General features: G+C 40.1%; 1 protein-coding gene across 5 annotated transcripts in view; it reads left to right on the top strand.

The window, feature by feature from the left end:
- Window positions 1-15,999: 15,999 nt before the first annotated feature.
- The window catches only part of rbms3 (RNA binding motif, single stranded interacting protein), a 1,402,627-nt gene continuing 1,394,936 nt past the window's right edge, over window positions 16,000-23,690 (top strand). For 2 of the 5 annotated variants that reach the window (XM_072575202.1, XM_072575203.1), the window contains exons 1-2: window positions 16,000-16,321; window positions 16,849-17,066. In XM_072575202.1, coding sequence (XP_072431303.1) covers window positions 16,866-17,066 — 201 coding nt within the window. In that variant the 5' untranslated portion in view covers window positions 16,000-16,321; window positions 16,849-16,865. The remainder of the gene's footprint in view (window positions 16,322-16,848; window positions 17,067-23,690) is intronic. The other 3 variants (XM_072575201.1, XM_072575198.1, XM_072575199.1) reach the window with 2 other exon arrangements.

Here is a 23,690-nt window from a genome sequence, read left to right as displayed (position 1 = left end):
AAGAGAAAGATTAAGGAGCTGAGGTTCAGTTAGTGGATACCTTGTTTGACGTAATACTGCAGGAAAAACCTGAACAGGCAGAAGGTCAGACAGAAGTGTTTAGTCCTGAAAGGCTAAGAGACTTGCCACGCGAGACAAGATGATAAGGAGACAGAGAATATTCTGGAGGGTCACTATCTGAAAGATAAAATCCTAAGGGGAAAATGGAGACCACAGCAGGTTAGTGCAGAGGAGAAATGGGCTGAATTGCACTAGGTTGTGTTGCTGGTAGCATACAGACAGGAAGTATTACCGGTAGCACAGGAACTATCTGTAAGAGGTCACCTAGGGGTACAAAAGACTCAGGCTAAGGTACAAAAACATTTTTATTGGCCTGGCATGCACAAGGATGTGGTTAACATTTACCGTAGGTGTCATAAATGTCAAATGGTAGGTAGGCCACAGATGGTAATAAAACCAGCACCTTTGTTGCCAATTCCCGCATTTGAAGAACCTTTCATGCAGGTTATAATTGATTGTGTAGGTTCCCTCCTGAGAACTAAAAGTGGGAACCAGTATTTGTTAACCATAATGGGCGTGTCTACCAGGTTTCCGGAGGCAATTCCATTCTGAAGTATCAAGGGAAAAAAAGGTGGTAGAGGAGTCAGTAGCTTTCTTCACACGGTATGAGCTAGCCAGAGAGATTTAGTCCGACCAAGAGTCAAATTTTACTGCGAGCTATTTAAGGAGATTATGGGTAGCTTAGGTATACAGCACTTTAGATCCAATGCATATCATCCTGAATCCCAGGGAGCTTTAGAAAGGTGGCATCAGACCTTGAAGACCATGTTGGGAGTATACTGTCAGGATTACCCAAATGATTGGAATAAAGGTATCCCATTCATATTGTTTGCCATTAGAGATGCCCCAAATGAATCTACTCAGTTTACTCCATTTGAGTTCAAATTCGGTCATGAAGTGAGAGGCCTTTTGAAATTAATGACAGAAAATTGACTGGACCAAAGTCGGAGATCTCACAATTAACTTATGTAGCAGAAGTGAGGGAGAGATTAAATTGATTAGGGGAATTAGCTAAAAGCACTTAAAAAGGGCACAGTATAGAATGAAACAGGTGGCAGATAAAAGCTCTGAGACTTGGTTGTTTTCCCAAGGGGGTGACGTGTTAGTGCTATAATGGTGATAGGAGATCCCTTCAAAGCCAGGTTTAGTGGTCCATATCAAATTGAGAAAAAGTTGAGTCGGGTGAACTATTTAGTGAAGACGCCAGATAGAAAAAAAGTATTAGGTATATCACGTGACCATGTTGAAACCGTATTACACTAGAGAGAAGGAACTGGCGAAACAGGTGTTAGTTACTGCCCCGCAGAGTGAGGAATCAAATCCAGATGATATGGATTTTGAGGTGCCTCAAAATAGATTAGAAAATGAAGTCCTTGAGGAGTGGGATAAATTAGTAAGCTATCTGTCTCAGGGGCATTGAATGGAGTTGAAAGATTTGTTACTGCAGTATAAGGGCATATATAAGAATCAGATGGGGAGGATTATACATGAGGTAAACATGGGAAATACTGCTCCAATAAAACAACACCCCTATCGCCATAATCGTCTCAAAGTCAGACATGTCCAGATGGAGGTGGAGGCTATGCTCGACAAGGACATCATTGAACCAAGCCAGAGTGAGTGGTGCTCGCCGATGGTCTTAGTTTCCAAACCAGATGGGACTCAACGATTTTGTGAGGATTATTGGAAGGTCAACGCCATTACAAAATTGGACTCATATCCAATACCCAGATTGGAGGACTGTAACATTGGACAAGCCAGTTACATCACCAAGTTGGACTTAATGCATTGTTACTGGCAGATACCTTTATCAGAGACAGCAAAAGACATTTCTGTGTTTGCAACCCCAAATGGGCTGTATCAGTTTAATGTGATGTCTTTTGTAATGAAGAATGCGCCCGCTACATTCCAAAGACTCATGAACAGAGTTGTGGCTGGGTTAACAAACTGTGCAGTCTATTTGGACGATGTATTAGTCTTTAGTAAGTCCTGGAAAGGTCACTTGGGACAGTTGGAAGAGCTCTTTGAATGACTACAAGAAGCAAAACTGGTGATAAACTTAAATAAAATGGAATTTGTGAAAGCAGAGGTAACGTTCTTGGGGCATAACATTGGTCATGGAAGGTTGACTCTACGGAATGTAAAGACGAAGGCTATTGAGGAATTCCCATGCCCAACCTCAAAGAAAGAGGTGCCTTGATTCTAAGGACTCAGCGGATTCTACTGGAAGTTTGTTCCAAATGTCAGCAGTGTAGTGGTACTGTTAACTGATTTGCTGTAGAAGAACACAAAGTTTCGGTGGACAGAACAATGCCAGGAAGCATTCGACCATTTGATATCAATATTAACCACCAAACTAGTTTCAGCTCCATCAAGCCTTTCGAAACCTTTTAAAGTCACCATCGATGCTAGTGACATTGGAGTTGGAGCTGTACTGCTACAGGAAGATGATGATGGGATTGAACTGCCAGTTGGTTACTTTTCGAAGTTTAACGTCCACCAGAGAAAATACTCCACCAGAGAAAATACTCCACAATCGAAAAGGAACTATTGAGTTTGGTACTGGCCTTATAGCAGTTTAATGTGTATGTCACGAACAATGTATTGGAGGTGATTGTGTACACAGACCACAATCCGCTTACACTCTTAGAACATTTTAAAGATAAGAATATAAGACTCCTTTATTGGAATCTTATGTTACAGACTTTAAATTTAAAAATTATATATGTTGCAGGTTGGAAGAATGTAATTGCAGATGCGTTATCGTGGATTTAACTGAAAGAGTATCGATGAGATTTGTCTTTGTTAAATGTTTTATGTATATATACACAGGTATATGGGAAGAAGTTAAGTTATCTGTATGTTAGGGTAATGTATTTAAAAAGTAGATAAAAAATGAAGCCATCTTTTCATTATGAGGGTTTATTATTTCTTAATGGGGGAGGTGTTATGAAGATGTGGGTATACCTTTAAGAGAGTTAAAAGCAGCAAAACTACCAGACACAGCACCAAGTGTACTCAACAATAGTAACAATGTAACACTGGGTTGAGCCACTCGATTAGTTAGTCGCTTGGAGACAAAACCAAATCCAAATTTGGCCAATCAGTTTAAATTATTCCTGAAACATATCAAACACCAATCATTTTCAATTTAGTATATTGACAATCTTAAAAGCCAATGACACATCCGATGCTCTCGAGTATAAGACCAGGGAAAATTGAACAGTTGGAAGGAGAACTGCCAAGCCCCAGCCTGTAAACAAACTGCTTGATAAAAAAATAGCTCTTTTAAAAGTCCCTTTTCAATCAGTAACCTGTAATGCAGAAATTTCTAACAAGGAGAAAAGAAAGACACAGGAAGATGCGAAGACAAGAACCAACAGCTGCCTGGTTTTGAGATAAGAAGTGTTGTTTTGTAAGTTTATTTGGGAGCTTAATCAGACCAGTATTATAGAAGGGAAGCTAAAAAAAAGGTTGCCAGGGTGGGAGGATCTGAGCTACAGGGAGAGGCTGACCAGGCTGGGGCTATTTTCGCTGGAGCGTCAGAGGCTGAGGGGTGACCTTATAGAGGTTTACAAAATTATGAGGGGCATAGATAGGATAAATAGACAAAGTCTTTTCCCTGGGGTCGGGGAGTCCAGAACTAGAGGGCACAGGTTTAGGGTGAGAGGGGAAAAATATAAAAAAGACCTAAGGGGCAGCACTTTCACGCAGAGGGTGGTACATGTATGGAATGAGCTGCCAGACGATGTGGTGGATGCTGGTACAATTGCAACATTTAAGAGGCATTTAGATGGGTATATGAATAGGAAGGGTTTGGAGGGATATGGGCCGGGTGCTGGCAGGTGGGACTAGATTGGGTTGGGATATCAGGTCGGGTTGGACCGAAGGGTCTGTTTCCATGCTATACATCTCTATGAGTCTATGACTCTAAATGGGACTAGATTAATTTAGGATATCTGGTCAGCATGGACAAGTTGAACAGAAGGGTCTGTTTCTGTGCTGTACAGCTCTATGACTATAAATGTATTCATTTGTCTTTAAGGGACAATAATGCCTTTTTCTGATTATACTGCAATTCAAAGGAAACTTATATATTTCTCAACAATTTATTCACTTGCCTTTATCAGTACCGCTAGAATTGAGGAAAGGGAAGATTCATGTCACTAAATATATAATTTATTTTAGCTAATAAGCCATTAGCCTTAGGTTGGTTAGGTTTTTAGAGCCATCACTCCCTAGTTTGGCGGTTGCAGTTCCCATCATACTTCTGAGCTCATGATTTACAGAATGTCTCATGATTGACAAGAGAGCTGACCATTCACAAAGGATGTCTCTCTGTTTGTAAGTTCCATTCCCTTTTACGCCCTGAGATATATCAATGTGAAAATCCCATGATTAGTCATTGTTAAAAATTGTTCAGTAAACTTCACTTTTCAAAAATATTAAAATCACACTGAAGGAATCCATGCAGAGACATCTTCCACCTCTCAAAATGAAGTTTGGATCCTGGAATGTAAGCACCCTCATGAACAACCCCAGCAGTAACTGACCAGAATGGTGTACTGCCATTGCTGTATGGGAGCTTGAATGTTTCAACGTGACATTGCTGTCCTAAGTAAAATGAGTCGGACAGGAGATCAGGCCAACACTGCTGCCCCACAGCGCCAGGAACCCTGGTTCGATTCCAGCCTCGGGTAACTGCCAGTGTGGAGTTTGCACATTCTTCCCTTTTCTGTGTGGGTTTTCTCTGGGTGCGCTGGTTTCCTTCCACAATCCAAAGATGTGCAGATTAGATGAATTGACCATGTTAAATTGCCCATAGTGTTCAGGAATATGTAGGTTAGGTGTATTAGTCATGGGTAAATGTCAAGTAATTGGGTAGGGGAATGCGTCTGTGTGGGTTACTCATGGGAGGGCCTGTGTGGACTTGTTGGGCCTAATGGCCTGTTTCCGCACTGTAGGGATTCTAAGGAGAAGCTCAGTGCAAGGTGGTAGTTATATCTTCTTCTGGACAATTAAGTCAGAAGGGAAGAGTGCTGTCTTCTTAGCATTGGCATAGCTGTGAAAAACAAACTCCTTGTCCATCTCAGAGATTCCTATTGCAGGGTAAATGAATATCTCATGACCATTTGGCTACCCCTTGCCTAGAACTAGCACACTGTAGTGCTGAGCACAATGCAGGACAGGACAGGAGAAACATTCCCAAAGGAAAATTTTACTGCAAACCTGAACAGTCCTTCGCCTGAGTCCCAATTGGCAACATGCTGATTCTGATTGCCCTGCAATAGGAAGGATGTTATTAAAACTGGAAAGAGTGCAAAAAAGATTTGCAAGAATGCTAACGGGACTGGAGGATTTGAATTATAGGGAGAGGTTGGAGAAGATGAGATTCTTTTCCTGAAGCATAGGAGGGTGAAGGATTAGATTAGATTACTTACAGTGTGGAAACAGGCCCTTCGGCCCAACAAGTCCACACCGCACCCGCCGAAGTGCAACCCACCCATACCCCTACATCTACACCTTACCTAACACTACGGGCAATTTAGCATGGCCAATTCACCTGACCTGCACATCTTTGGAGTGTGGGAGGAAACCGGAGCACCCGGAGGAAACCCACGCAGACACGGGAAGAACGTGCAAACTCCACACAGAGAGTCGCCTGAGGCGGGAATTGAACCCGGATCTCTAGCGCTGTGAGGCAGCAGTGCTAACCACTGTGCCCACTGCAATGATCTTCTCGAGATTTATAAAACCATGAGGGGCGTAGATAAGGTGAATAGTCAAGGTCTTTTCCCTAGGGCAGGGCAGTCCAAAACTTGAGGGCATAGTTTCAAGACAAGAGGGGAAAAATTTAAAAGGGATCCAAGGGGCAACTTTTGTTGTGGTACGTATATTGAACGAGCGGACAGAGGAAATGGTAGTGACGAGTACAGTTGCAGAATTTAAAAGACATTTGGACAGATACATGGATATGAAAGGTTTAGAGAGATATGGGCCAAATGCTGGTCAGTGGGGCTAGGTTATTTAGGAAATTTGGTCAGCATGGACGAATTAGGCCGAAGGGACTGTTTCCATACTGTTATGACTCTATGACAGTATAAAACATTTTTTTTTCAATTTCCTTGGGATAATCTTGAAAGCATTAACTGTATGTATTGACTTCCCTCAACTGAAGTTGATAAATGCAATAAACAAACTGCATTTATAAGCAGCTAATAAAGAAACCAGCAAGATTGTCAAAAGTAGAGGTCTTTATATTTAACATGCTACTAATGGTTACAATGATTGATACAATTTATGTTTGTGTAAGTAATTAAGAATTTGACAGCTAGAATTACATAAACAACTGCAAGCTTTATGCTATTACTTAAGTTCAGAGTGAAAGTTTGAATAAAACTCTCAACCTAAATATTTATGGTTAAACATAATATTTTATGAATATGATGAAAGTAATAAATTGCAGCTTATAGTATTTTTAATGCAGAAAACATCCCCAAAGAAAACAGTAGGTGCTGAAAGAGTTAAGTGAAACTTTGTCAAAGTAGCATGTTTTAGAAATTGAGGAAAGTTAAGTGTTTGGAAAGGATTTTAACGGAGTATAATCAAGGTAGTTAATGATGCTTCCAAAATGATGGAGTAGAATTGGGGGTGTGGGAGTCAATGGTGGGTTGCACAGGAATACTGGAATCAAAGAATGACTGAACATGGTAGACTGCATAAGGTTGGATCAGGTTAGTGTTAGGAAGGAAAGACCATGAAGGGATCTTGAAAGAAGGTCAAGATTTTAAGTTCATTTGCGTAAAGTTTTTGCAAAATTTGATGTCAGGCAGGGTGTAGGGCAGCTGGAAGGGAATTTTATTTTGTAATATAGCTATTTTGCAAGTTGTTTTATCTGTTAATTTGTTATATACAATTGTTTTGTTCACCTATACTGTCTTAATAATGGGATTGTGGCCTAAGTTATTTTAAAAATATTTTAAATTTAATTAGCTCATCTTCTCCTTTCTTTTATATAAACACATATGTCAAAATCACAGACAAGAGAAGACAAATTAATCTACCAAGTTTAATAAGGTTGTTATTTTACAATTACGCATTGTGAATCTCAATGTTTCTCATCCATCAACAGCTATGTTTCTTATTAACTGTTGTTTGCTCAATGTCCATGTTGTAGTTACCGTTCTTTATATTTTATGACTGGTGATTTTTTATTCTTGAATACTGTGACAATTTGAATTTCTGATATAAATTCAGTCATGTTGCTTCATAACTTCTAAACTGAAAGTAATCAGCTGAAAGAAATTTAAAAATGAGGAAATGTAATATCTAAGATGTGTTGCTTAAAGTATGATGGCTAAACAGGAACTGTGCTATTTTAATTGTAGTGTAAAATTATGTCTGGCATTGCTCATGTTTATTAAGGGATTTAATTACTATAAGGGGAGTAATGGGTGCACAAGTCAGAAAGTGTTTCTTATCTCCAGTGAATTAAATTGGAAAGAAAGTTGTCTGAGTTGTGCTGAGAGAATATTACACAATTGCTCTGGATTGATTCCTGGAAAATAAATCACTGGAGTTAACAGGGTCCATTGGTGCTAGGCAGTGATATCTATAGCACAGTTAGAGAAATCTTTATTTATTAATAGTTTTTGAATACTTAATTTTAAAAATAGGTGGCGTAATCACCTCTTTCCTTCTGTTACTCCTTTTTTGCAAGTAAACAAGCAGTCAGTAATAATTTTATTGTTAATCCATTTCTCACAAATGTAAGGATTCACTAGATAGACTGTTTCAAATCATTTGCTAAAACCAACTCACAAAGTATATTACAACAGAGAAAAGCACACAATTCAGGATGTGTCACTGACAAAATCATGCAGATGCACGCTAAAAGATTCTCCACACTGTAAATACTGAGGCTGCAGCATCCTGAGAATTGCCAGAAGAGGGATAAAATCATTTTCTCTTTTCAGCTTATCGTGTGACAGATCTGGAAGAATATCTACTCTAATCTTAGGCTGAGGCCTTTGACTAAAATATTAATGGTGTTACCGAAAAGAAATGTAAAGGAAAGCATCGTCACATTATTGTGAAACATGCTTTTCCATTGCTTTGATTATGCTTTAATAATTCATTTCAACAATTTGTATATTGATTTGTTGCAGAAAGAAAGTTTGGAAAATATTTCCAGTGATTTAATTGGCCCAGTTTCTGTTTTTTCTTTAGTTTTGAGAGTTAGCTCATTGTTCATATTTATAACTTTTGTTTATTTGTCTTTAGAAATCAAGTGAAATTGTGACACAGTTTACACATAGACAATATGATGTCTAAAATATTAAGTGTCAAAAAAGTGTGAAAAACATGAAATGTGTTCAGACATACTGGGTAGGAGAGATTTAGAATGCAGATACCCAAAAGATTTGCAAAAGAGTAGGTTATAAAAAATCAACTCAGAACATACACAGAAACTTACAGAGTATGGGGGAGAGATTTCCAGAGCTTAGCACTTTATCTGAAGGCACAGCACAATGGGTGGAGAGATTGAAATCAGGGATTTCAAGAGAGTTCCATGAAGCCACTTTCAGAAGAGAGCAAATATATTGACAGATTGTAGGACTGGAGGAGATTGAAGAGTTAGAGAGGGGAAGGGATTTGAAAGCAGGAATGAAGATTTTAAAGCTGAGGTATTGCTTATTCATACAGCATGGCAGTGAGTACAGAAATGATGGGTAAACTGGATTTGATGCACAGTAATGATTGGATAATCTGAAATTTAGGTTAGGAAGTGGGAGTCCAGCCAGGAAGATGTGGCATTTGGTCTCCAGAGGGGGTGGGGGTTGAGGCAGGTGAGGGTATAGAATTGAATCTTTAGCGTTATGCTGCCTCTCTGACAGGATACCATCTCCCAGCAACTTTGGAGGAGCTGTATGCAAAGCAAGCTCCATGAAGATGGCCCTCCAGCATGAAAATGAGATACTGAACAGCCCAATAGATGATAGATGGTTATATTTGATTGTCGGTCCTGGTCTATAACTATGTCCCTGATTGGAGATATTATCACAGTGGGGAATTTCTTTCTCAACATTCTATTGATGCCAGACTGCCATGTGTTAACTGCAGATATATTACAGGATCCAGGTAACTTGCTGCGGACATATACACAGCATCCAGGTAACTTTCTGCAGACATATACACAAGATCCAGGTAACTTGCTGCAGACATATGCACAGTATCCAGGCAACATCCATGAAACCTTTGTCCTGCACCAATCACAATGGATAAACTATGTGGTTTGATGTAACAGGACAAGAGCCATATAGAGAGAGAATTGGCTGCTAACATAGAGGGCTCCAATCTTGGCCACTTGTATAGGGTGCAGCCCTTTGTCTAAGGATAAGGTGAAAGCTTGTAGCTCCTGTGAATATGGATGAGACTGATTCTGAGACTGAGGCATTTATGTTGGCCATCATTAGCACAGTGGTACTAGTATGGGCACTGCAACAAGCTTTCCTACCTACTACAATGCAGGGGCAGTCAATGTCACACTCTTCCTGCATTGGTGTTCTCTCAGAGGCTGCAAAGGAGTATCAGGTGATGTAGGTGTGACCATGAGGTATGGTCCCTTCATGCTCAGGATCGGTGCTGGTTCACTACTTTTCCTCATTTATATAAATGATTTAGATGTGAGTATAAGAGGTACAGTTAGTAAGTTTGCAGATGACACCAAAATTGGAGGTGTAGTGGACAGCAAAGAAGGTTACCTCAGATTACAACAGGATCTTGACCAGATGGGCCAATGGACTGAGGAGTGGCAGATGGAGTTTAATTCAGATAAATGCGAGGTGCTGCATTTTGGGAAAGCAAATCTTAGCAGGACTTATACACTTAATGGTAAGGTCCTAGGGAATGTTGCTGAACCTGGAGTGCAGGTTCATAGCTCCTTGAAAGTGGAGTCACAGGTAGATAGGGTAGTGAATAAGGCATTTGGTATGCTTTCCTTTATTGGTCAGAGGTCATGTTGCGGCTGTACAGGACATTGGTTAGAATATTGCGTGCTTTCAAATTCCTTCCCCTCTCCAACTCTTCAATCTCCTCCAATATAGGTCTCCTTCCCATCGGAAGGATATTGTGAAACTTGAAAGGGTTCAAAAAAGATTTACAAGAGTGTTGCCAGGGTTGGAGGATTTGAGCTATAGGGAGAGGCTGAATAGGCTGGGGCTGTTTTCCCTGGAGTGTCGAAGGCTGAGAGATGACCTTATAGGGGTTTATAAAATCATGAAGGGCATGGATTGGATAAATAGACAAAGTCTTTTCCCTGGGGTGGGGGAGTCCAGAACTAGACAGCATAGGTTTAGGGTGAGAGGGGAAAGATATAAAAGAGACCATTAAGGGCAACTTTTGCACTCAGAGGGTAGTACATGTATGGAATGAGCTGCCAGAGGGTGTGTTGGAGGCTGGTACAATTGCAACATTTAAAAGGCATCTAGATGGGTATATGAATAGGAGGGATATGGGCCGGGTGCTGGCAGGTGGGACTAGATTGGGTTGGGATATCTGGTCGGCATGGACGAGTTGGACCAAAGGGTCTGTTTCCATGCTGTACATCTCTATGATTTTATGACTCTATGATCCCTCACCCCTTTTCACAGGCTGTTTGGACATCCGAATTATGCCTAGCTGTGAGATATCTAGCATCTGCTCCCTATATTGATGTACTATTCATGATGTGGACAGTCAACGTTATATAAATTAGCATTTATTGCCTAGCAGTCAACTTGTTGTTTTTGCATTTACTCAGCTTAATGCCACATATGGCTCTTCAAGAGTCCAACCATCCTCTCTGTGGATAAGCTCACACTTGCATATATATAATGATATACATGTCATGGATGGACTTCTCTATTTACTGCTCATGACTCCATGCAGCCTCAGGGAACACCAATATTGGGCCACACATCACTCAATAGTGCTCTCTGAAGACATCTCTTGTATGTGAGAGTTGAGGCTCTGCATTTCTGACCAGCTGATCATGACTGTGTCTGTTCTTCATCTCCTGAAGAGGAGTGCCCATGGCTGTCCACCCCACTAGAGATTTCTGTCTGGTAGTCACTTCCACCAAATACACTGCTGTCACTAGGTATACACATGACTTCCAGCCATCATAGATCTGTTGCATCTCTTTGCAGGGAATGCAAATACAATGAAAAAGGATTAGAGGTGAGTCATCACAGATCCTGACTTTGAACTTTGCAGAGCAAGACACCATGAAGGTGAAGTGTATATTTGTATCCCTGAGCATCAAAGATTATGACACTTCGCTGCTGCATGGACATAGCACTGAATATCATCAAGCTGCATCTTATACAGGACCAACTCAACCTGATTTGAGTTGAACACAAATGAAATATGATCATCTTAAGCGCGATGAGCATCGGGATTTTTTTTGCATTCAGAAAACAACATCACATTTCTCTCTTGTTTGTTCAGGAGTGATCAGATGAAGAACATCCCTTTGTGAGATAATGCTTCCTGAGATATGGGGATTCCTTATGAGGGAACAGCATTCACAGAGCAGATGCTTACCATGCACAGGAGAAAATACAAGCTCTTTGGTGGCTGCTGTTAAAGAATCTGATCCAATCATAGTTCACTAGTGCGCATGAGAAAAGAAGATGGTGGGGAGTGCAGTGGAACATCTACATTGGAGTGCACAGCCTGTATAAGCATTGATCAGTAACGAGATGTTGAACTGTGGGAGTCACCAATAAAAAAAGAGTATGAAATAGGGTCCGCAGCAAACCAGCAAGGTCCTGCCACACAGACACTGTTGACAATATCAGAGGAGGATAGAGGAGTAATTCCCAATGTTATGGATTGATGCTGCCGCCCATCTTCCAAGGATGGAGCAGATGTCCAAGTGGAACTCAAATCATGACACATTAATCAGCAATGTGTCTTTGAATCTATATGTGAACACTAACATCCAGAATTGACCCCAGAGGGAATAAAGCAGCTGTGCTCAGTCTTAAAGATGCCTTTGTGCAAGGCCATGGGATTACACACAGGTTGCACATAACAGACAGCAGCTCACCCTGACCATGACTGGGGAATCCATGTATGCCAGCATTTCTCCTGTGTTATACAGAATGGGTGATATGTCATCATAGGGTTTAGAAAATCTGCTTGAGGGTGCTCTCCTACAGACTGATATGTTATTGGTCCATGAAAAGGTTGACGGAGAGAAGGGTTTTCGAAGTAGGCTCTCCCTCAAATATTCCCACTTCCCATCCTCAACCTGCACCTGACACGCTGTTTCCTCTTCCCATGACTGAATCTGCCCCCGCACAGGGAAATATGTAATCGTCCTTGGCAGGACCATTGTGGGTTCCAATAACCAGGGGCAGGACCATCGTGGGGTCCAATAACCAGGGGCAGGACCATCGTGGGGTCCAATAACCAGGGGCAGGACCATCGTGGGTTCCAATAACCAGGGGCAGGACCATCGTGGGGTCCAATAACCAGAGGCAGGACCATCGTGGGGTCCAATAACCAGAGGTCATCAGCTGTGATCATCACAAATCAACAGGGCAGCCAGCCTCCAACTCCATTGAAACCACATTAGAGAAGAAAAAGAAAGGCTTTGGAGATCATAAAGAGTATCTACACAGATACCAATGAAAATAGTACATGAGGAATGTATAGTCTAATTACTTACTAATGTAAATGTTATTGCTATCAACCACTTTAATGCATTCACCATTCTTGCTTGGTAGTAGTAGAAGACCACAAAAACACAAATCCAGGAGTCTGCTATTTTTAACACAGGGGAGACTTGTGTAACCTCCAGCCCTGACAAAACACTCATCTGTTACCTGCCCTTGTAGGTACAGCTGCCTTTGAGACCCTCTGGTAACACTTCGGAAAGAATTAGTGGCAAAGGAAGTTGAGGGCTGTGTGGATTTTCACAGCCTCTGGTAATACATAGTCACCGGGAGCAGGACTTTGCCCTGGACACTGCAGTATCTTTGACTGCTTAAGATGTCAACTTCAGCCTCTAGAAGCATTAAGCTTTCCAGAAGATTAATGATACTCCTGTTTGTCGATGTGGCCAGTAATTCTTCCCATCCCTCTACAGCCCACTCATGCTGTTGTGAACGCTGGCTATATTCATTTTTTGAAGTAAAGAGACCACTTGCTTTCACTGACGAATTTCCCAAATTCCAGGAAACCGGTGCAGGATTTATTAACTTTAAATAACTGCCAAAATCTCAGGAAAGGAGCTTAGCTTAAATATTAAAATAATAAGCCATGCGGATCAGCCTGTGTGACAAAGTTAACTGGCTCTCCAACAGTCAACTGTTCCTCAACCTCTCTACAGTTCTTTGATTTAGATGACTCTGTCATTCTCCTTTGAAACCTCTCCTCCAATATCTACCTGTACTCAGGTGGTATTAGTCTTTTCATCTAGTTGTGGTCTGGGAATCGACTGCAATGGTTTCTCTTATTTCTGCACACTACATCTATCCTTGGCCCCTTTCCTACTTGTTATCTGCATGCTGCTTCTCAGTAACATCTGAAAACACGGCATCAGTTTCTGTATGTACGATTTTGACAAAACCCAGTTCGATCTCACTCACACTTCTCTTGACCCATCCTGTGCCTCCAAATTTTCACCCTGCTTGTCCAATGCCCAGTTCAGGATGACAGGAGATTTCTTTCAACTAAATATTCGGAAGTACTGAAAGCATTGCTTTTGATCCCAGACACAAACTAAGTTCCCTAGCCACCTACTGCATTGCTCATTGTGGCAAATGCATGAGGCTGAATCAGACTCTTTGTCACCTTAGTGTCATATTTGACTTGGGAACTTCCAATTGTGTATATGCACCATTAGCAAGACAGCCTGCGCACACTGCCATAGTATTTCATGACTTTACTCCTGCCTCAGCTCATTCACTGAACCCTCAACAATACATACGAACACACAACCAGAAGTAGAAGCAGGCCATTCAGCCCTTTGAGCCTGCTCCACTATTCAATAATACCATGATTGTAACCTCAAATTTGCATTCCCATCTAGCCCAATATGCTTTCACCCACTTGCTCAACAAAAATCAAACTCACTGGCTTAAAATATGCAAGAACTCTATTTCAGCTTTTCAAGTAGAGTTCCAAAGACTTATGGCCCTTTCAGTGAATTTGTTTTTGCCTTATCTCTGATTTAAATGGTTAAATCCTGATTTTTAGACTTAGCTATTGCTGCATTTTCTTGATTGGACTCCCACACTCTAACCTGAAGTTATCCAACCAGTACTGCCTACATCCTAATGCACATCCAATCCAGTTTACCCATCCTCCCTATGTTCACTGCCATGCTGTATGCATAAGCAATACCTCAACTTTAAAATCTTCCGTCCTGGTTCAACCCTTCCATAACTGTCCTTTCTCTATTCAATTCCTTCCAACTTTTCAAAATATTGGCTCTCTTCTGAGACTAGCTTTGTGTACTCTCTTGAAATTCCTAACTTCAATGTCTCCACCCATTGTGCTGTGCTTTCAGTTAAAGTGCTAAGGTTAGGAATTCTGTCCCCAGAACTTTGTAAGCCTCTGTGTCTGCTCCAAGATTATTTTTATAACCTGTTCTCCTGAAAACCTTTTGGGTATCTGCATTCTAAATGTCTTCTGTGGCATAGTGTCCAACTTAATTTGGTAATACTCCAATGGACATTTTACTACTCAAAAATGTATTATAAACATGGGTTGTTGTGGTTACTGAAAATTGCCGTGAAACCAGCCACAGTTAAAATGGAAGCTGGTACATTTGTGGTGGGTTTCCTGAAGTTTGTGAGTTAATCACTTCCCCCAATCTATTTTCCTGATCTGCTTCCAGTCATTGTGAGATGGGTGTGTTTGGAGGGGTAGAGAACAAGCACATTTAAAATTGCCTCCTAGATACCTAATGTTGATGCTACATCTGCTTTAGTTTCTCAGATATAAAACTGATTAAAGTTAAAAAATCACACAACACCAGGTTATAGTCCAGCTGGTTCAGTTGGAGGCACTAGCTTTCTAAGCACTGCTTCTTCATCAGTTGGTAGAGAAGCTGATGAAGATGCAGTGCTCTGAAAGCTAGTGCTGCCAAATAAACCAGTTGCAGTGTAACCTGGTGTTGTGTGATTTTTAACTTTGTCCACCCCAGTCCAACACCGGCTCCTACAAATCAAAACTGATCAAGGTATAGAATGAAATATGCAGACATTTGGTATTTTTTTCAGTACTGCTTTCTCAAAATGTGATTTCATACAAAAATGAGATTTGACTTGTTCAATCACTGTAAATTACTTGGCCAGACAGTGTTCCCTTTACAGGACACTGAGGGCAATTTCCACTTTCACTGCCTGAGTAGTGATCCAGTGAGTGAGTCATCTGCAATTTTAGCAGGTCCATGGCAATGTTGAAAATGACCCGATTTCACTGTGGGGCACAGTTAGTAAAGGAATCCATATGTTGACATGGACTTTCTAAACCAATCAAATAGCACTTTAACGTTTTATACTAGTTGTATCATTGAATAAATGTCCTGTTGTGAAATACTGTTCAACAAATGTCAATTATTTCCTATACAACACTGATAGTTTAAAAAAATGCAAATTATGCCATCTTTTCCATTATTTATTGCTGAAACATGCAACCTCTATAATGCTAACATCTGGAGACATTTTGTATTTCATCAGTTTTTAAAACTTACAAGTCTGGCCCAAAAGCTGAAATACTCCAGCATTTCAATTTGAAAACTTGTGTTTTCATCATTATACATTTCTGCAGCGAGGCCTATGTGGTAATGCCACTGTACTATATGATAGATATGGGGGGAGGGAGGGTGGAAGAGATTACGGCGAATGTATCCCTCAGTCATAATTCTTGAAGTTGAAACAAATCTTACTCGGGGCCCATTCAAGAGTTATATTATTCTCCAGCTTGCTTTGACGCGAGCCCTCTTTCACTTGCGAAGCTGGGAAACGGCGGTCGGCTTTCCAAGACTCCAGTGGATAAGTGGAGATTTCGATTTCCCTCTCTGAATTTTCCCCCCCTTGCTTTCCCTTTTACTCCAGTTCTCCTTGTGCAATGCTGCGTGGCGCGGCGCCGGCTGAGTCTGAGAGAGCCACGGTCACACAGAGGATAGACAGATGAACGACATCGTGAACCAACATTAGCCGTGTAAATGCCCGAGCGCCAGCATCGGCGCCACATTTCACAGGTTTGGGGGAGGATGGTTGGGGTCGGGGGGGGAAAGAAGAAGAAACCTTTATTGCAATCGCGATCCGCGGTGGTGTCTAATGCGCTCGGAGGAGGCTTTTATTTTAAACTTTTTGGCTGTCATTTCTAAACGGCTGTTTAAAAAAGCTAACACCATCAGCTGCACCGCAATAATCCCTGAGATTTTCTTTTGCTTTTGTAACTTTGGGATGGGTCCAGAGCTGTGGTGGAAGCGATCCAATAGCAGCCGATAAACTATATCATGACAGCACACACTGATCGGCGAGTTGCTCTGGCTGGTTAGCGATCCGCTTAGTTAGCGATTGCCTCTTTTTTTTTCCCCCTGCAAGGGGCGACTGAAGGCCACTGCACAAGGACAAATTTTTTTTGAAATAAGTCTGCGATTTGTGCCTCATTCTCTCCCTCTCTCTCTCTCGGGCGCGCTGCTCCCTCCCTCCCTCCAAGGCGGCCTTCAAATAATCCGCTTTTGTTGTGTGTGTGTGTGTTTTTTTTTATTGTGCAATGTAGTGAATTGAAAGGTCGAGATGGATGTAAACGGAGTTTCTCAGTGTCGGGAGAACGGGAGCTCGGAGCCCATCCCCCACGCTCAGGGGTCTGGAGGCAGTGGCTGTCAGCAACAGCAGCAGCAGCAGCAACAGCAGGATGGGCAACAAGAGGAGAGTGCAACTGGCAGTGACAGCCACAGTCAGGAAAAGCGACCAGCAAATGATCAGGAAGACAAGAAGGTAAGGGCACCTTCAAATATCCTTACTTTTATTTTATTAAATTGCAGAATTTTGCTTCTTTTTTTTAAAAAAAAAGGAGGGAGAAAATATCTGAATGGAGAGTGTCATAAAATTGTCTACAAAATTGTTCTGGCTGTGACAGTGACAGGCATTAATGATTATGGTAATTGTGAGTGAGCAACAGGAAATAAAATATCGTGAAGACCTTTACAATACCTTGTTTTGCAGCACAAGGTGGGCAATCTTTGTCACAACAGCAACCTTCCATTCACAGTTATCAATTATAGGTTGCAACTTATAAATAAGTAATTCGATGAAGTACAAACCTAAGAAATTACTATTGCTGATGTTAATAGCCAAGTCCTTAGTACACTTGCATGGCATTTCCCCTGTCAGTAATTTTAACAAACATTGACCTATTGGAATTAACCATATTGATGCTTGTATTTAACAAGAGGAATGCTACCTAAACACTTGTATGAACATTAGCAGTTATTTTGCTCTGGTACTAATACCAATCCTAACTTGTGGCCTGTTCTGTTATAACAAGTATATTTTAAATATTGAGTTTTATTGAAGATTTGAGGTTCCAAATTCCTTTTAAAAATTGTCAGTCTCACTGTTCAAGTTATATTTAGTGCACATAAAGGATTGACCTTCTGTTTTACCCCACAGAATTAATACCATTTTAAACTACATCCAACAGAGGAAAGGATGTGCTAATTAATTGTAGGGTTTTTTTCATTTCTAAAGGAGTTATATAATTGGGATACTTTGTATCCAGTTAATTTATTCTGCACCCTTGATGACAAACAATGTATATATTATACATTGGAATAAAGATATTTGTGTCTTGGTTAAAATGCAATTTCTATTAACAGTATCATATAGTAAACAATGATATAATTTGCTGCAATATTCAATATTTTTCAATTCCAATTCATGAATGAGTGTGGTGAATTATTGTTATTTCAATTTGGGGAAGTGATTGTACCTGATTAGGTTTGCTACTTGATTTTATGAATTTGATATCATAATTTCAAAAATGTTTGAAGAAATTACAGAACAGATATGTTTGAATTTTGGCACTGTCATTGCCTTTTCCTTTTGCTTAGGGCCTAGGCAGCTGTAGGCATGGCCACTAGTGATGGAGTGAATAAAATTTGAGGCTTTCAAGAGACTTGTAGTGCCTGAGGAAGTGACTGAGACAGGGGGAGGCAAGGTCATGGAACAATTTTATGAAATGTTGAGAATTTCAAAATTAAGTCATTGCTGACTTGGTAGCTGGTGTAGAACATTGAATACATGGTGGTGTGTGAATGAGTAGAGTATAGGATATGGAAGACTGAGTTTTGGATGTCCTCAAGTTTATGAAGTGCACAGGAAATAAAAGAATGAATGAGGGTTTCAGAAGTGGATGAGTTGTACGATATTGCAGAGGTGAAAATTCGTGGTCTTGCCAGTGATGTAGATATCTTTCTGGTAACTCACTTCAAGGTCAAATATGACACTAAAATTGAACCAGCCTAGATCAGCCTCGAATAGTTACCTGGAAGTAGAATGGATATGGTGGTGAGGAAGTGGGGATTATGGCTGGCTTCAAAGACAGTGGCTTTGGTCTTCCAAATACCTACTCAGAGGAAATTTCTGTATATTCAGTACTAGACACTGTATGAGCAATGTTACATGTCGGAGTCAGCTGTAACAATGTGGTGAGGATGGAGAGGTTCCTGTAGAGATGATGGTGTCACAAAGTGTGTGGAGAGTTTAAGTTGTATTTCATCAACTTTCTTGTGGAACCTGACACTGTTATGCTGTACATCGAGATAATTAACTCTAACTACCTATTAATAATATTTAAAGATAATTTGTAAAAATATTAATCTGGAAGCATTAACAGTGGAGATGTGTTCATTGAAAGAGTTAGCTAGTTAACCTTTAAATATTGCCGTCACACATTCACAATGGTGCAACTCAATGTTCAGCCTGATTATTTATTCACATTTCAAATGCAGACAGGTTTCCCTTCATAACTTTTAACTGCATATTGCAATTGTGTCGAAGCTTCATGATCACAAACGAAATGATCAGGTTTTACTACCTTCGCTTGCCTATGTTAAGAAAATGAGAGGAAAAATGAGGGGAGAAAGGAATAATAAACTGGAGTTATTATTTGTCAGCTTACAACTATGTGTACATTCTCATGCAGTATAAAGAATAATTTTATTCTACTCTTATCTGATCAGAATCACCATAAAACTGTTAAGGATTCGACTGTTGGCATGATGTGCAAGGCATGTAACAATAGACACAGAAAGAAGAATGTAATTATCTAGCAGCTTTCCGTTTAGAAAATCAATGTGATCCTTTGCAAGTATGGTCACAGTTGTATTAAAGAGAAGCATTTTATTTACATGCAGAGGTAGTCAATCTCCGACTTCCCTTTCCTGTCTAAAGTCTGTCAGTCTGCGGAAATTTAATATCAATAAATGCAATCTATTACTTTTTGGTAGAAGGATTTAGGAGGCCATGTTCCCTTTGAGAAACAAGTGTCCAAATGAGGTGGAGAAACAAATTGAATTAGAAATGCAGATGCACGATTTCCTGAAAGTACTGGTGCAGGCCAATATGGCAATGCAAAATATAAAGCACAGACCCCATTTCTCAGAGAGTAGAATTGAAAAAGAGTTTTTCAATGGAATCTTGGTGAGACCATATTCAGAGTAAAGAGCTTCATATTCAAGGCCCCAATCATATTGGAACTAGAGACACTGGAGAAGGTGCCAAAAAGATTTAATTGCATAATATCAGAACTGAAAGGTCATATGTTTTAAGGAAGATTGAACAGGGTAATGCTGTTTTCTCTTGAGAAGAAAAGACAGAGACTTGGCCTGATTACTTGACCTCAGTAAATGTAAAGAGGATGTTTCCACTTACAGGCAGGACCAGAACAATAGGCCTTTGTTACAAGATGGTCACCAATATATCGAGTAGGAAATTAAGCTAAGCTTCCTTACCCAGGCATTAGAATATAAGACCTAAAAGGAGAAGTTGAGAAAAGTAGCATCAACACATTTAAGGCAAGCTAGATAAGCACATAAGGGTAAAAGAAATAGAAGGATAGAATTATGGGACTAGATGAAGATCTGAGTCTCCTAAAGCATATGCAGCAAAATGGATCTGTTGGGCTGAATGGCATGTTTTTGTGTTGTCAGTATCTTGTAAGTACTTAAACAATTCTGAAGAATCAAGGAGTGGGAAAGCACAAAAGCAGGCCATTTGACCCATTGTGACAGTGCCAGTGTTCTGGTCAAGCTCTCCAGTTAGTCCCATCCGTATTCTTTGCCAAAGCACTTGACGTTTTCCATTTAAAGCATTTCCACAAATCCCCGTCAATATCTATGCTGAGTCTGCCTCCACCACCCTTCCAAGCAAATATTTTAGATCACAACCACACTGCAAAAAAAATTTTCCATCTCCCCTCTGGTTCTTTTAATCACATTAAATGTGTGCCCTCTGGTTACTGATCCTTTAGCTACCAGAAACTGGTTTTCCTTATGTACTTTTGTCAAAGCGATTTATGATTTTCACCACTATCAAATCTCCTCTGCCAAAATCATAGAATCTCTACAGTGTGGAAACAGCCCAAAAAGTCCACACCGACACTCCGAAAAAGAGCCCACCCAGACCCCTTCATTTACCCCTAGCTAATGCACCTAACCGACACATCCCTGAATACCATGGGGCAATTTAGTATGGCCAATTCACCTGATCTGCACATTTTTAGATTGTGGTAGGAAACCCATGCAGATATGGAGAGAACATGCATACTCTACACAAGACAGCCATCCGAGGCTGGAATCAAACCTGGATCCCTGGCACTGTGAGGCAGTAGTGCTAACCACTGAGCCACCATGCCACCCAGCTTCTCTTGCTGGTTACTGTTATTTACATAGAAATTATAGCATCTCCTGATGACTGTACACACACAGATAGGAACACTAATCAGAGGCTGCTTCACAAGCAATGATACTGCTCAGTAAGCTGCATACAAACTCATCGTGTCATAAGGCACCCCATTCAAAAGTATTGAATGAAGTTCCTCTACAGACTATTGACAAGGGCAAAACAATAGTTAGGGTTTCTCATTGTCATTTAGATACCATTTGAATGACATAATAACGCTTAAGTATTAAACTCTAGCATTAAAAATAAACTTTTATAAGTGTAGATTCTCATTCCTCCAGCTTTTAATTATTGTTCATGTCTGCTTTAGCTCTGTCTGTCTTAATCCAATTTTTTCCTGTGTCTTTAGCTTGTTTTCTGTATTTAATCAGTCAATGAATTCATCTTACACTTGTTTAAATTCTCCATTGTCCTTTTCTTATTCCTCAATCTCATTGGTTGAGGTGACTACACTGTCATTTGCTCTGTTCACACAGCTCCCAGATGCTCTGTAGAGGGTGCTACATTGTTTTGGATGGTTGGTTGACTGAAATCTGCCATGCAGTACCTGTGGTGAAGTGCAAGCATAAGAGCTGATAGCATTTGTTCACCACTCAAAGCAAAACCCAGTCCTATATATCGGCATATACATTCACAATGTAAAACTAAATGTGGTCCTAGGATGCATTTATTATCGTTGTATCATTTGAATGTCAATGTATCAAACTTACACAACATTATTTTGTTATTTTTCCTTCATTAAGATAAAACTTGACTCTTCAAAAGCATTTGTAATATTTGTTTTATTGTCAGGGTGTTATAATATGCATTAAAAATGACTTTATAATCTAGCCTTTCAGAAGTGCCAAATAATGCAGTCAGATGCATTAGGTTTAATATGCTTTTTAAATTTGAATTGAACACTGAATGGACTGTGATTAGTGGATAAAAATAAGATAAAGCAAAAACACAACATAAGTCACTGTTCTTCAATATCTAATGATTGGCATTTCAAAATTGTTCATAAATGTAAAATAGGAAAACCCCATAAATGCTGTAAAGGAAAAAAAAAAGCAGGTTATGACATTTTGTGTGGGGGGGTCCACACTTCATTAAAATAATTTGTTCAACATCTCTTTCCTCAGTGTGGATTTTTTTACAATCGATATTCTGGACAGGAAAATGAGCATCATAGAGGTCTGGGAGCAGGTCTCTGGCCTAATTTTAACGTGACATTTATTATGATATTAACAATATGTGTATGAAACTTTAAATGAAGATCCTGAGGGAATGTCATTCCATGATAACCCCATTTTTCAGCTTGAATTGGGCTGCAATAAGATGAAAATCTAAAATATAACATACCATTGGCACTGAACTTGACATCATTTTTGATTGAGCATAGACAGACTGTCCTACTGACTGAAACTGGTGGAACTTCATTTAATATTTAAACTGCAGCGTAAGGACTTAAACGTAATTTTGGCTTCTGCACACTCTGATTAGGGGATCTGAATGCTGAGCAATATGGGCACTCCAAAAAAAGAAATCCTTCTGGTACTATCCTCTCAGGAGCACCATCTCCCCTCACACTGACTTCTCCACTAGACTCCACCCCAACAAAAACCACCACTGCTGAACACCGCTGTCCAGAGGAGCCACCAGATTGCCCCTGATCTCCAGTTGATGAGTTGCCTCTTAGCGCTTGTTTAGCACAAAACAATTTTCATGTAACCAGGCCAGACCATTAAATTGTTCAGGTCTCTCCAGAACAATATGAGGTGGGCACGTTGATTACTGTGACCCCATCTACCATGTTATACAACAAATTGAAAATCAGCACCATATTTTTAAGCTACATGTTTTGCAAATGTATGCAATTTTTGAGCTACAACATCATTCTTTTATATTGGTATTATTACTATCATCAGTTGTGGTTTAGTTTAGCTTATATGAACTGCTTTAGAAAGACTCTGCTGTGTGGGAGTATAGCTGCTTGATTGATTAAATGTAGGACATATGATTGGAGATTTTCATTGTGATTACACTCAATCGAGAGCAAACTTCCATTTCTGGTTAAGTATTTGTTGGAAAGTGTAGCCATGAGTTATGTTGATTCCAAATGATTAACCCTCTTCATTCAGTTATGTTGGATACTGCTCTTTGCAAGTCATCGGATGTGTTTATTTTAAATGATCAGCATCGGAAAAAGTAAAGAGAAAGGTAGTTCATGACCAAAAATGAATCTGTAAAGACCATGAGGCCGCAAATTGGTTTCAAAACCTGCACCATTTCAAAATGAAACCAAATTATGGTTTCTCTGCTGAAGAAGCAATCACAACTCACAATAAAATTGCAATGTAATGGTCAGTGTAGACTCGAAAATAAGTTAATATTAAGGCTATGCATTAGACGAATGAGCAAACTGTACACTGTTTAGCAACATAGGTTAATTAGCATGAATAAATGTGAGTGAGCACACGGTGGATGAGGATTGACAGCATTTTTAACTCTGGAATGATTACAAGCAGATTAAGGATCTTTATGCTGGAAATTCATTGGTCCTGGTTTCTGGGAGCGGATGTTGTGATTTGTGAATTCAGATCAAGGTGGACGACAGGCAAACCTGAGACACCTATGTCATCTGCGTGATTACCACATTGCTGAGTGGGTCCCATC

This window comes from Chiloscyllium punctatum, chromosome 8 (assembly GCF_047496795.1).
Source record: "Chiloscyllium punctatum isolate Juve2018m chromosome 8, sChiPun1.3, whole genome shotgun sequence".
Lineage (NCBI taxonomy): Eukaryota > Metazoa > Chordata > Chondrichthyes > Orectolobiformes > Hemiscylliidae > Chiloscyllium > Chiloscyllium punctatum.
The sequence above is the reverse complement of the archived record's forward strand: the minus strand, read 5'-3'. Positions and strand labels throughout refer to the sequence as shown.